Here is a 13144-nt window from a genome sequence, read left to right as displayed (position 1 = left end):
ACACGTCTTCATAATACAATGCTGTATGTTTTCCAGAGGCACATCAATATTACGGTTTTACATAACAATAAAACCGATATTATGTGCCGAGAAGGAAAACATACAGCATTGCAGGAATTTCTTCCTGGTGAAGACTATGAGGACGAAAGACGGCTGCGCTCTCTTATACTTGCTGGCCACGCCTGGCGGCTAAAGATGGAACTACATTGACAGTCTATGGTTGAGTATAGACAAGGAACGGTATAGACAAGGAACTTAAGCTAAGTACACACGGCTTCTTCATAATACAATGCTGTATGTTTTCCTTCTCGGCACATAATATCGGTTTTATTGTTATGTAAAACCGTAATACTATGCACTTATTTTTGGTTCAGTTCATGGGATGGGGGGTGGTAGTTCTTGAATGCAATACAATTTACCATTTTCAAGTTGCCATACCTGGTCTCATCTAGAAGTTTCTCATCTGAAATCAGGAAGCTAATGACTGTGTACAACAATTTAAAAAAAAATCACTTAAAAGAAAATGAACAACAATCTAAATCAGCTCAAGTTCCCTCCATAATCTTTTATTCCTGTAATTTCAGTGTCAATGTGTTTCTGGACAATCTGTCAGGTATAGAGCCAGTCAGTTGCTGGCAGCCGTATTAGCTGCTCTTGGTGAAGATGCTTCTCTTGATGATGATTTGTGTGATAAGCTTCTTGCGTCACAGGTGAGTCTTCTCTTGTGCCTACATTGTATCTCCATTATGGAAAGCTACCTGATAACTAGAATCATATTTATTCATTGATTTTGATTTCCACATGATCCAATTGAAAGTGAAACTGAAAAGCTAAAAAGAAAAAACTAAAGCTGAAAAGAAAAGAAAATTTATATTATTTATTTAAATTTATTATTGCTTAAATGGATGAACAAAGTAAAAGTCCATATAGAATATTATGAAACTTCCAGAGCCCATAGAGATCAACCACTTAGCAAAATGCAATTAAAATTTTCAATCATATTGTGTAATGGCTGTCAAAGCTTTGCTCTTGAGTCGAAGATGCTTCATGGTAAATATGGGTAGAATGGTGGTGCCTACCTGTGTGGGCACACAATTTGTCCATCGGTGAATATGAATCCGTACAAGGAATGCCAGTTTAAAACTTTTTTTTTAACTCTATGTCTATACTAATATTATAAAGAGGAAAGATTTGTTTGTTTGTTTGTTTCGAATAGGCTCCGAAACTACTGGACCGATTTGAAAAAATATTTTTCCATTAGAAGCCGACATTGTCCCTGATGAACATAGGCTACTTTTTTAAAAAAAAAATTATTTAATTTTTTTGGTTTCATGTGTGTTTTAATGTTTCCGAAGCGAAGCAAGGGCGGGTCGCTAGTAATATATATTTTTACAACTTTATCTTGCGTTTAGATTAACACATTTATCTATAAATACCAGTAGCTAATGGGTTAAAGTAAACTCTGAAATTTCTCATTTTGGTCAGATGCAAAGGCTTCAAGACACTCGTGGGGCAGTACGTTGCCGCGCTGCTTTGGCTCTTCAACGTCTACAAAACCCAATGGAGCCCGACGATGAAGTCACCAGAGCCTACCGTTTTCACATGAGCTGTGACCCTAGCTCTTCAGTAAGAAGGTTGGTTGATAAATTTAAAATTAAAAGTAATATAATTAGTATTGGTGGTTAATATACTTAATGACAAATAAAACTATTGAACTATGTATGCATGCATACACACACAACATATCACTACATAGTATATAACAAGGTCGCTTTCTCTGTCCCTATATTTGTCCCTATGTATGTTTTAATCTTTAAAACTATGCAACGGATTTTGATGCGGTTTTTTTTTAATAGATAGAGTGATTGAAGAGGAATGTATAATAACATCCATTAAATAGTGGAGAAATCAATAATAAATTATAATTTCCGAAGCGAAGCGAGGGCGGGTTGCTAGTTATTTATATATTAGTATTAATATACTTGGTAGTTAATATACTTGGTGACAAATAAAACTATTGAACTATGCATGCATGAATACATACACACACAACATAATATTATTTATATAATTTTTTTTTTCTTTTTTTATTGCTTTCGATAGACAGACGAGCTTACGGCTCATCTGATGGGAAACGATAACCGTCGCCCATAGACATCCAAACTACATCAGTGACTCAGATGCGCTGCCTATCCTGGCCTGGATGGGCAGCCTTATATATGTTACACCGGCTATCCTGTCCTTCAGACCGGAACACAGTATTACTGTTTTGCGGCAGAAATAGACAGGACGGTGGTACCAACCCGGGCGGGCTTCTACACAGAACCCTACCACCAGTTATTCTTTAATTTATTCTGCAATTTATTCTTTAAATCTTTATTTTGCAGAGCTGTAGTCATGTCAATAGCCAAATGCACTCGAAACGTACCATTTGTGTTAGAACGTCTGTGTGACGTCGATGAGGCCGTACGACGTGCTGCATTCTTGTATATAGCAGCACTAAATGTAACACAGCTTCGCGTTAGACAAAGGGTTTTGACACTAAAGGTAAATAATATAAATACCCGTATTCTTAACAATATCATTGATATACAAGTTAATTTAAGAAGGGATACAGGATGTCACATTATAATAGATATTGGTATTTTTCTCAATATTTTTTCCCACATGCCATCCATTTTTTTTACTATTTATTACTGTCGTGAAAGAAAAACACATTCCAGTATGAAGATAAAGATGTCCTGTATATTATTATACTTTACAAGGTCATAGTGCATTTTTGATTTGCTTAGATGGATGAACGAGCTCACGCTCCGCTTATTGTTAAATGGTTGTTGGAGTGCATAGACAGGAATGTAAACGCCGCCACCCACCTTGAGATATGTTTTTATAGTTCAACGGCCGCCCAACCCTTCAAACCGAAGCAAATTACTTTTATACGGCATTACTGATATACGGCAGAAATAGGCAAGTGATACCTTCTCCCCAAGACGCTGAACTAAATGACCACCACTAAATTTCCCTGCATATCCTTGTTTAACTAAATGAAAAGAATGAATTAAATATTAAACTTTACTACTTTTTATAAGGTCGGCCTAACAGAGCGTTCCGTTCGAGTTCGGCGCGTTGTTGAAGAAATATTGATTCCGAGCTGGCTAAGCTCCTTTCAAGGGAACATCATACATCTACTAAAAGCTATACGGTTAGACAATGCCCACGACGCCAAAGACTCCCAATACGTAGCCGGTAAACTTCTGGAGTCTTTGTTTAAGTAAGCACCTTCAGTATTTATCCTATAATTAATCAAATAGTTAAATAAACGCTTTACGCCTTTCATAATAATAATAAATAAAAACAAAATATTTTCAAAAACTTACCGATATTCTTTAACGCACAGGCGACTTCCCATCTCGGAACTTCTAGAATGGTTACCAACAGAGAAGAATTTACGATTAATACCAGCGGACAAGCTGAACAAGGAAACCGCTTGGTACTGGCGACACCTGACCGAGCACTTGCAGAAAATCGACGACGACGAGACCCTGGAGACCATACTGCCGGACCTCGTTGTGCTCACTGGCTATATAAGAGCGTAATTAAAAATATTTATTATTGAAACTAAATACATGAGCTTTCGAATTAAACTAGAAAATGAGCTACAAATTCACTTGTAGTGTATATATGAGTCTGCATTTAATCTAAAGTCTAAAGCAGTATATTTCAACGGAAGAGCCCTTTGGACAACGACACTGGTGCTTTGATTTCAAAACTGAAGATGGGCGCCGGATATTACATTGTCCGATAAAGGATTATTTACTCATACATTGTTCACATTCATAAGCTACTGGGGACACGCGTCTCGAGGCGTTTCGAAATCTCAATTACACTTTAGTACAAAAAGCAGTATAGTGACACCACTCCTTGCTACCAAAACAAGGTGAATTAAGAAATGAGTTAAATTGGCATATCTGGTCTGGTTATTACTACAGACTGATCCCCTCCTCCTTGCGTCGATAATTCTCAATGCTGAGAGTCGTGACCTCATAAGGCTTTCATGTGAAAATGCACGCGGTGGGGTCCCGCTTTATTCCACGGCAGTGCTTTTGGAAAATATTTAGTTCTTCGAGGCCGCTGAAGCCTTATTTGGCTTTGATAATTAACCGCCGCCAGAAATTCAGCGTTGACTGTTTTACGGTCGAAAGTTCTAACTCCAACTCAACCCTCCTCTTTTCTCATCCGGGCTTGGAACCGCCAGAGTTACCGATCAGGTATTAATAAAGAAGCACGTTAGTAGTTGCAGGTTTGATGCTGTCAGTTTTTTTTATGGGATTTTATGACCTGGTAACTAAGACCTTTAAGTCATGTCTTATTTTCATTTATTATTCTTATTTTTATAAAAAATGATAATATGGAGTGAAATGAAATGAAATGAAGATGATTAATTTGAGACATTTAATCAACTGGGATGAAATTGAATGAAATGAGATGAAATATAATTTCAGTATAATGGTGGTCATTTACTGAGATTTTTTCAGTGAACTTTTTGGAGGAACCCGAGAAGTTACGTCCAGCGGCCTTGTTTAATTTTTTCACATTTGTGCACTTTCACAGATATTAAACAGATAATAAACCACCGTTATTACACATTTAAACCTGAAGAAACACTGAATAGACAAAATAAAACAAATCACACAACTTCACTCCTCGCGTTCTCCGATGCTGTCAGTTTTCTAAAAGTACAAATAATGAAATGTTTCAGTATCGTAGAATCACCGTGCCCGTCTGAAAGCGAAGACCCCGTGGGGTTCAGCACGCGGCAGTACGTGCTGCACGAGCTGGGCAGCTTGCTGCGGGCATACGACGCGACCGACCCCGCGGGCCGGGTCGCCCTTCAAGCACTCGTCACTGACGTTCTCACCGGTGAGACGAGATCGTAAATCTATATTAACTAGAGGTCCCGCAGTATTCGACTATAATTAATTGGAATTGTAAGTTTGTAAACTATTATGATTGTATTTTATACTTCTATAATCACAAATTTCGCGAAGGCTACACTATAAAAAAATGTTAATAAAGACAAACAATATTTAATCTCAATTTGACAACAGACGTCAAGAACAAAAGTTTGACAATAAATAGCATGCATGCGTGTGTGCGTCAAATACATGGTATGTAGTATGTGTAATTTTTTCTTTATTGATTTAATGTATCTTTTATGCATTATTTTAAAAAAATATTAGCATTGTGCACTTCTTCTCTATATTCTCTATAAGTGTAGAAAATTTCATACTCCTCCGTTCGCGCAATTTTCGTAAAAAGGGATACAAAGTTATTGCTTCACGTATTAATATATAGATACTTGAAGGATGCAGAATGCTAATATTTTTTAAATTATGCCTGTAAATTACATTAAATCAATAAAAAAAACATTACACACACTGCCGTGTATTTGACGCACACACGCATGCATATATATTTTTATTAATACATATTTATTAAACTGCTCTTTAATGAGCATGACGAACACCAAGAAAATTCACATTAATAAATCGAGGGGTGAAAGGCTTAGTGAACCTTTTTTTTTTATTGCTTAGATAGGTGGACGAGCTCACAGCCCACCCGGTGTTAAGTGGTTACTGGAGCTCATAGACATCTACAAACTAAATGCGCCAACCACCTTGACATATAAGATCTAAGGTCTCAAGTATAGTTACAACGGCTGCCCCACCCTTCAAACCGAAACGCATTACTGCTTCACGGCTGAAATAGGTGGGGTGGTGGTAACCACCCGTGCCGCCTCACAAGAGGTCCTACCACTAGTACAATAGAATACAATAAGTACCTTCGGCGCGTGAGAAGTTCGTTGACCTTATACTATGGATGTGCTGTTGTGAAGTATTTTCAAGCGTCTTGTATGAGAGAGCTGGAGCTGATATTATACAATATACTTCGATCTCATATCACACAACTTATTAATAGCAACTAAGTATTAATAATCTTTCGCCACATGTTATACATAATATGAAGCTAGAACTGGCTACATATGGTTATATAAAGCTTTTTTAAAAGCAAGGTATAAAATATGGATATGTTTTTTCTTGTTCGCTATTAAAAATGTTATTTGAACCTTATTTCTCTATAAGGAATACTCATGTTGTGATTAATGCCTACTAACTTGGCGACTACTTAACAACAAATGGGCCGGTAGTTTGACTGCCCATCTAGAACAATATTAAAAGCTGCGACCTTCGCATCGGGCCATGCTTAGCTTCTACAGCATATTTATTCCAGGTGACTACGGTCCACTGTGTTCGGACGTGATCCGCGCACTAGTGGCAGCTTTAGAACTGGTCGTGCCCGAAGTGTCTCCTCGCATGGAGGTCATCAGCGGCGTCATATCCGCCTTACGGGATCCTCCGGAAACGGAAGCGCCCCCTATTATACCTCCACCGGCCGTTGACACTAACGAAATGAAATTACAGGTACTTTAAAAATGTTAAAAAATTACACCTCATAAATATTACTAATAGAATAGGTAGTATAATCCTTCATGTAAATTTTGGATCTAGTATAATCTGTCATATAATCTATAACAATAACTACATATATGATCTAGTATAATCTGTAATTGAATATGCAATTTCGAAAAGGGCACATGTTGCATATTTTGTCAAATACGTTTTTTCATATACATCTAGTTATGAGGCTTACCTGCACCCATTTTATAATAATTCCAGTAATTTTCAATTGCTAATTAACACTAAAATATATCTCAAAAGTAAATATTTTAAATTTTACACTGCTTCAGAAAATAATCAGTTTTTTTCATTTCCTGAAAATTCTCTGAAAATTTTTTCAGACATGTGCCCATTTCGAAATTGCATATTCAATTATTCATTAACCCTTAGAGTGCGAACCGTCGATAGATCGACTCTATTAATGCGTATAAAGTGCAGAACGTCGAAATACCGAATATTGGCGCAGTTCGGTTATAGGTATTAGGTATCGACCTGTACGGACGTGTCTTAGCGCGCGCATGCATAACGTTTTTAATAAGTTGATAACATTTATAAATAACCATGTAAAATTATTTTGCTGTGAATTTAGTATTGATTTGTTAAGTTAACATTTTTGCAAGGTTTTTTTTTCATAAATCCTTTAGCAATTTCTGCTAAATGTGTGAAAATGAGCTCAGCACTAAAAGGATTATTTTTAGTTGTATTGCGTTAGATACGAATTCGCGACTCACTTCACATATGAATATTAGGAATTAAATAGCATTTAAATAGAATATGTCCTATTTTAGAAACGTACCGCGGTCATTGCTGGCAGAGTTGGACAGAGTAGCGGTACCAACCGGGAACTCGCAATAATGTCCGTATATTCTGCCGCAAAGCAGTAATGCGTACCAGTTTGAACAGTGGCACTGCCGTTATACACATAGAATAAAGTTGTTACTATTATCTATTTCATAGAATTTCAAAACAAATACTTTACGGATAAGAAACTTCGGCAATTTACCTTCCAAAACTATAATATATTATTATATCAGTAGAATTTCTATAATATATTATTATATCAGTAGACTTTCTTATTTCTATGCTGCCGAACATAGGGGATGCCAGGGACAGGGCCAAACCTTTAAAGCACAAACGTCATCATATTAAAGAGGGGTTTCATTCCTTGATTTAATGGGAAATGAAAAAAATATTTCTGAGATCGTACAGAAATCTTGTGCAATTATCCCAAATAATCCTCTCTACTAGTTGGTGTGGTCGATATTTCTCGATGGAACATTTAATACAGTAAGGCTCATTATCATTGGTCGTTAATTCAGTCGTTATACAGCGTGCGGGGAGTACCCGAATACGGGCTATCGACTAATTAAAGTAGGCAATCTATACAATCTTGATCTATATACAGCATGCGGGTATTTCCTGCACACAGCGTAACAAATTCATCGGTTGGTGTACGGGTATTCCCCGCACACGGCCTAACAACCAATGAAATTCATCGGTGGGTGTAAAGCGAGCGTGGAGCGAGGACTCAGTTTACGAATGTGAAAAGTAGTAGAAACGTATCGAGATTACCCAATGTTTATGAAATGTAACAAGTGATTTATATAAAAACCGAAATGAATAGCAGCTGCGTATGCTCAGTAAAAGTCTTTCAAAACAAATACACGGTGAAGAATATCCAACAATCGGCAAGCTGGCCCTATCTATTGACTAATGAAAACGGCTATGGCGTGCTGGCCCTGTGACATATGCTTAAAATGAAATCTCCCGTACTCCGAATGTGAGTTCTAACGACCAATGAAAATGAGCCCTTAGAGCTCTAATGACCAATGAAAATGAGCCTGTGCTCATTATCAGCATTTTGAATATGATTGCAAGCCTGCTGGACTTCATATACATGAATCTCTGCAGTGCTGTGTTTAATGCGATAGTACGGCTGTGAGTCGTGATGTGACTCAAGATATGTAAATTTTTAATTAATTAGTTTTATAAATTCTAACATAGTTTTTTTTAAGTTGTGCCAACATTTATGCGTTTTATATCTTACAATAAATAAATAAGTTATATTATGTAAAATCAAGTGGTCTAAATATACTGTTACGCCGGTAAGAATAACACCATCTATCGTCGAATAGTCGAACGAATATCGAAGGACCTAGAACGCTCGAGAAGTACAACGCCATCTATTGTCAGATAGCGGAAACTACTACTAGAGATGTGTGGAATATTCTCGATAATTCTAGGGTATCGGCTATAAAAGCGTTGTAGAGATGGCACGAAGTCAGTCTATAATGGGAACTACTCGAAGCAAAACAGCAAACGGATCACCTTTAGTTAACTTTAGGATCACGGAGCTAACTGTAAATACTCAACTGCTTCCAATCTTTCTAAAAATAGATTAAATCATCGTCCATTGTAGAAATCGTTTTCAAACCTTTTGAATGTTATGTATCGAAAAAGATGACAGCAGACATAAAACTGTCTTCTAGTTTTAGGAGACAGTTAAGGAACGAAACATCGGGTTCCTAAATTTAGGGAGCCTTTTAAGAACTTAGGAGATACCTAAAGGTTGATGAAAACGAATTTTTAATTAGGGGCTCCTTAAATGCAGTTAAGAGATCCCTAAATGTCGGTGAAAATGGCCATCAGTGTTTTAAGTGTTGTATACAGTTTTTAAGTTGTACTTTGGTGAAATTTTATTTATCCCGAACCCCAGCCTGTAACAATACCTAAAATTGTCTAAATATGATATTCAGATTAGTTTTTATCAAATTAACATTTTACAGCGAGCAAGACTTCGTGTTTCACTGAACGTGGCAATGGAAGCACAGGAAGAAGCTGTAAAAGATCAGAACTACAGCCTCGCGGCCCAGTGTAAGGCTAAGGTAATTAATTTTCTACAACTTTATTGATGGTAGGACCTCTTGAGAGTCCGCACGGGTAGGTACCACCGCGCTGCCTAGTTCAGCCGTGAAGCAGTAATGCATTTCAGTCTGAAGGTTGGGGCAGCCGTCGTAACTATACTAAGAACTTAGAACTTATATCTCAAGGTGGGTGACGCATTTACGTTGTAGATGTCTATGGGCTCCAGTAACCACTTAACACCAGGTGGGCTGCGAGGTCGTCCGCCCATGTAAGCAATAAATAAATAAAACTTTCATCACCTTATTCATAAACAGTAAAGATTTACCCAGATTCGCTTCAGAACCGTTGTCTAGTTCTATTCAATATGTTTTAATTTAGTTTTATTGTTACTCTGGCTTTAGGTAGAAGACATACAAAAGAAACTGGAAGAATTGAACATACAACCAACGCCGCCTCCCCCAGCAGCACCGGTAAGCTAACTTAAAAATATCTCACACAAATATGTCGGTCGGCTCGTTAGAGTAAGATTTGTTATAAAACTAGGTGTCCCTCCGTATCATCGCCTACATTATTTCGCAGGGCTCAAACTATTTCCATATCGAATTTTGTCGAAATCGGCTCAGTGATTTGAACGTGAAAACGTAACAGATAGACAGAGCTATTTTTGTATATTATATTATTATATGTGTATATTATATTATGTAGTAGTATATTATATAATGTTTATTTGCTATGTAACGTCTAACATCTAACAGTATAAAAGTAAATCAATTTTTTTTTATCAATAACATTTTTTTGACATCTGATTTTAATGAAACACTCAATGTACCACCGCCGTCATTATATAATTGGGAATATTCACTCATGTCTCAGCATGGCAGCATCGTTGAAGCTATGAAGTCAACCATTGAAGTTTAGAAAGGCCAACCAGCCAGTGTATTTACAGCAATAAAATTAAAAACAAATTTTAGGACGATTTAAATAATAATACAATATTTGTTTAGACGATAAGAGAGAAGCTGTCGGATGCCGCGACTCTGAACAAATGCCTCACGATACTGAACAGCGCCCTCGACACGCCACAACTGCAAACCGTCACACCGATGCTGAGAATGATCTTCAATGAGTTGGAGGTCAGATAACTTTTTGAACGTCACTAATAAAAACTTATTACTTCTAATTAAAAAAAAAAGTCTAATGTCTTAAATTTTCTATAGGTCGAGATCTTTCAAAATCCCGAAATAATCGAAACGGCTTTGGAGACTGTAGCTTTATTCGGTATATTAGACAAGGAATTCGCCAAAGAAAACAAATCATTCTTCTTTGCAAACGTAAGTTTACACACAAATTTGAATAATTATATATATATATGAATAATTGTATTATGAATTATATATATGAATAATTATATTCAAATTTAACAATTTAGCAACAAATTAGCGTCTTGATTATAGCTTGTTGCCTGGCTATACTTGCAAAATATCACAAGACTACGGCCGAGGAGCCACGAGCTTCAAGTAAAATATAAAATTTTAACGATTATTCGTTAAAATCATAAATTTATAAAATTTATCTTTTATAAAAAGATACTTAAAATCAATCAAAGATGTAAGTAATGATTTTAGAAACCTTTTATTTTATTATAAATTTGTAATATCTACGCTTTTGAACATTAAAATTGCTAAATACATATTCTGCACACATAATAAGTAATACTGTTGAGCAACAACTTCAGTGATTTATTAAATTAATATTTTTCATTTGACGTGGCTCGTTTAATGAATTTGCCGCGGGTCTGAAATATTATAGCCACGCTACTGCTTATAATGATTTATTTCTCATAGCTCACTATCAGAATTATATAACTAATTTATTGTCAATGCAAAACTATGAATTAAATTTGGGTTATAATTAAAAATGAATATTTTTTATTGAAAAGGAAGTTATTTTTGTTATCAATTGTTCATAAACCTAAGCCTAAATTGTAAACATTTTGAAAATAATAAATCCGAAATTATTTATGAAATGTAATAATTTAATAAATCCGAAAATAATAAAGCCGCAAAAGTATTTAATACAATAAAAAGTACGCATCGCGAAAACCGAAAAAAAAACTGTCTTCATTTCGTAAGGACAAACTAAAAATAGATTCTACAGGACGTATATGTCGTCGTGGCCTAAAGGAAATGACGTCGCGTCCGGTGCATTCGTGTTGAGCGATGCACCGGTGTTCAAATCCCAGGCGGATACAAATTTTTCTAATGAAATACGTACTTAACAAATGCTCACGATTGACTTTCACGGTGAAGGAATAAATCGTGTAATAAAAATCAAACCCGCAAAATTATAATTTGTGTAGTTACTGGTGGTGGGACCTCTTGTGAGTCCGCACGGGTAGGTACCACCACCCTGCCTATTTCTGCCGAAAAGCAGTAATGCGTTTCGGTTTGAAGGGTGGGGCAGCCATTGTAACTATACTGAGACCTTAGAGCTCATATCTCAAGGTGGGTAGTGGCATTTACGTTGTAGATAACCACTTAACACCAGGTGGGCTGTGAGCTCGTCCACCCATCTATGCAATAAATAAATAAATCGACGCCAATAATACATTGTTTTCTTTCACAGTTGATAGACACTTCAAACGAAACCGTCGTATCGACAGTGCTGAAGTGCATAGTGGATTTACTATGCGTGCACGGCGCTAAGGTGTTCGAGGACGAAGCGACGGAGCTGACCTGTGACGTCACCGACTCTGCGAATGCCTCACGAAAACGGAGCACGTATATAGATGCTATTGATGACGAAGGTTAGTCGCTATATTATTTCCATTTCTGTATTTTCTCAATGACAGCTCCTGTGGATACTTGAGCGAGCATCTTTATTACATTATGTATACATTATTAATTAATAAAAATATGACGCTTACGCAAGTACAAGCTCATAGCAAAGTCGGAGAAACTGATAGGGATGGGAGCTATCGATAAACGTAACACGATAACAGACCCGATATTTTTTTACAAAGTGTAAGAAACTAAACGATTGCTGGATAACTGTCATCAAGAAAATAAAGCAATGGAAATAGTATATAAGCCAAAATCCAACCGCACTATGTGTAAATATAATAGCACAAGCTCAAACTACTGTGTTATAATGGGAGTTATCGGAGCTCTATAGGTCAGTAAAAGACTGCAATTAATCAATAAAAAAGCGCAATCAATAGACGTCCCGTCGTACTCGTATCGAAATGCGACTATGCCAGTTTTCGAATCTTGTAAATAGGTAACGATTTTTCTATTAAAACACTTAAGTAATGTTTACGAATGACTTGTACTGAGATAGAAATCCGCAATTTTTTTTATTACAATTGTCATAATTAAAGATATAGATCGGTGTTTCCCAACGTGGAGCCCACGCCCCACAATGGGGCAATTTGATAATGAAAGAGGGCAATTGCACTAGATGAATATAAAAGATCTGTATTAAAATTATTTGAAATTTTAATTTCAGTGTTTTATTATAATATGTTTTGCGCGCACCCCATCTAAGAAATTAAAAAAGCTTCATCATATCATTACATTACACATGCCGTTCATAACAGTTTTTGTACAACCTACTAAAACAAATTCATATAAGTAGCAATAACTTAGTAATAATTGACTCTTAAACTAATTACTAATTATAACTAATTTATGGTCATATAAATAAGACCATTAATATTATAGGGAACTTAAACCGTCTATCTGCTTAAGCCTGTAAACAAT

General features: G+C 36.2%; 1 protein-coding gene across 1 annotated transcript in view; it reads left to right on the top strand.

The window, feature by feature from the left end:
• The window catches only part of LOC101736052 (condensin complex subunit 3), a 35748-nt gene that overhangs the window by 11115 nt on the left and 11489 nt on the right, over positions 1–13144 (top strand). Inside the window, exons 3-14 of the mRNA XM_004928823.5 lie at positions 585–710; positions 1486–1634; positions 2388–2547; positions 3090–3271; positions 3398–3592; positions 4760–4920; positions 6292–6482; positions 9305–9403; positions 9785–9853; positions 10388–10516; positions 10601–10714; positions 12009–12189. Of these exons, the coding sequence (XP_004928880.1) occupies positions 585–710; positions 1486–1634; positions 2388–2547; positions 3090–3271; positions 3398–3592; positions 4760–4920; positions 6292–6482; positions 9305–9403; positions 9785–9853; positions 10388–10516; positions 10601–10714; positions 12009–12189 (1756 nt within the window). The remainder of the gene's footprint in view (positions 1–584; positions 711–1485; positions 1635–2387; positions 2548–3089; positions 3272–3397; positions 3593–4759; positions 4921–6291; positions 6483–9304; positions 9404–9784; positions 9854–10387; positions 10517–10600; positions 10715–12008; positions 12190–13144) is intronic.

This window comes from Bombyx mori, chromosome 16 (genome assembly GCF_030269925.1).
Source record: "Bombyx mori chromosome 16, ASM3026992v2".
Classification (NCBI taxonomy): domain Eukaryota; kingdom Metazoa; phylum Arthropoda; class Insecta; order Lepidoptera; family Bombycidae; genus Bombyx; species Bombyx mori.
This window is presented reverse-complemented; position numbering and strand designations above follow the sequence as displayed.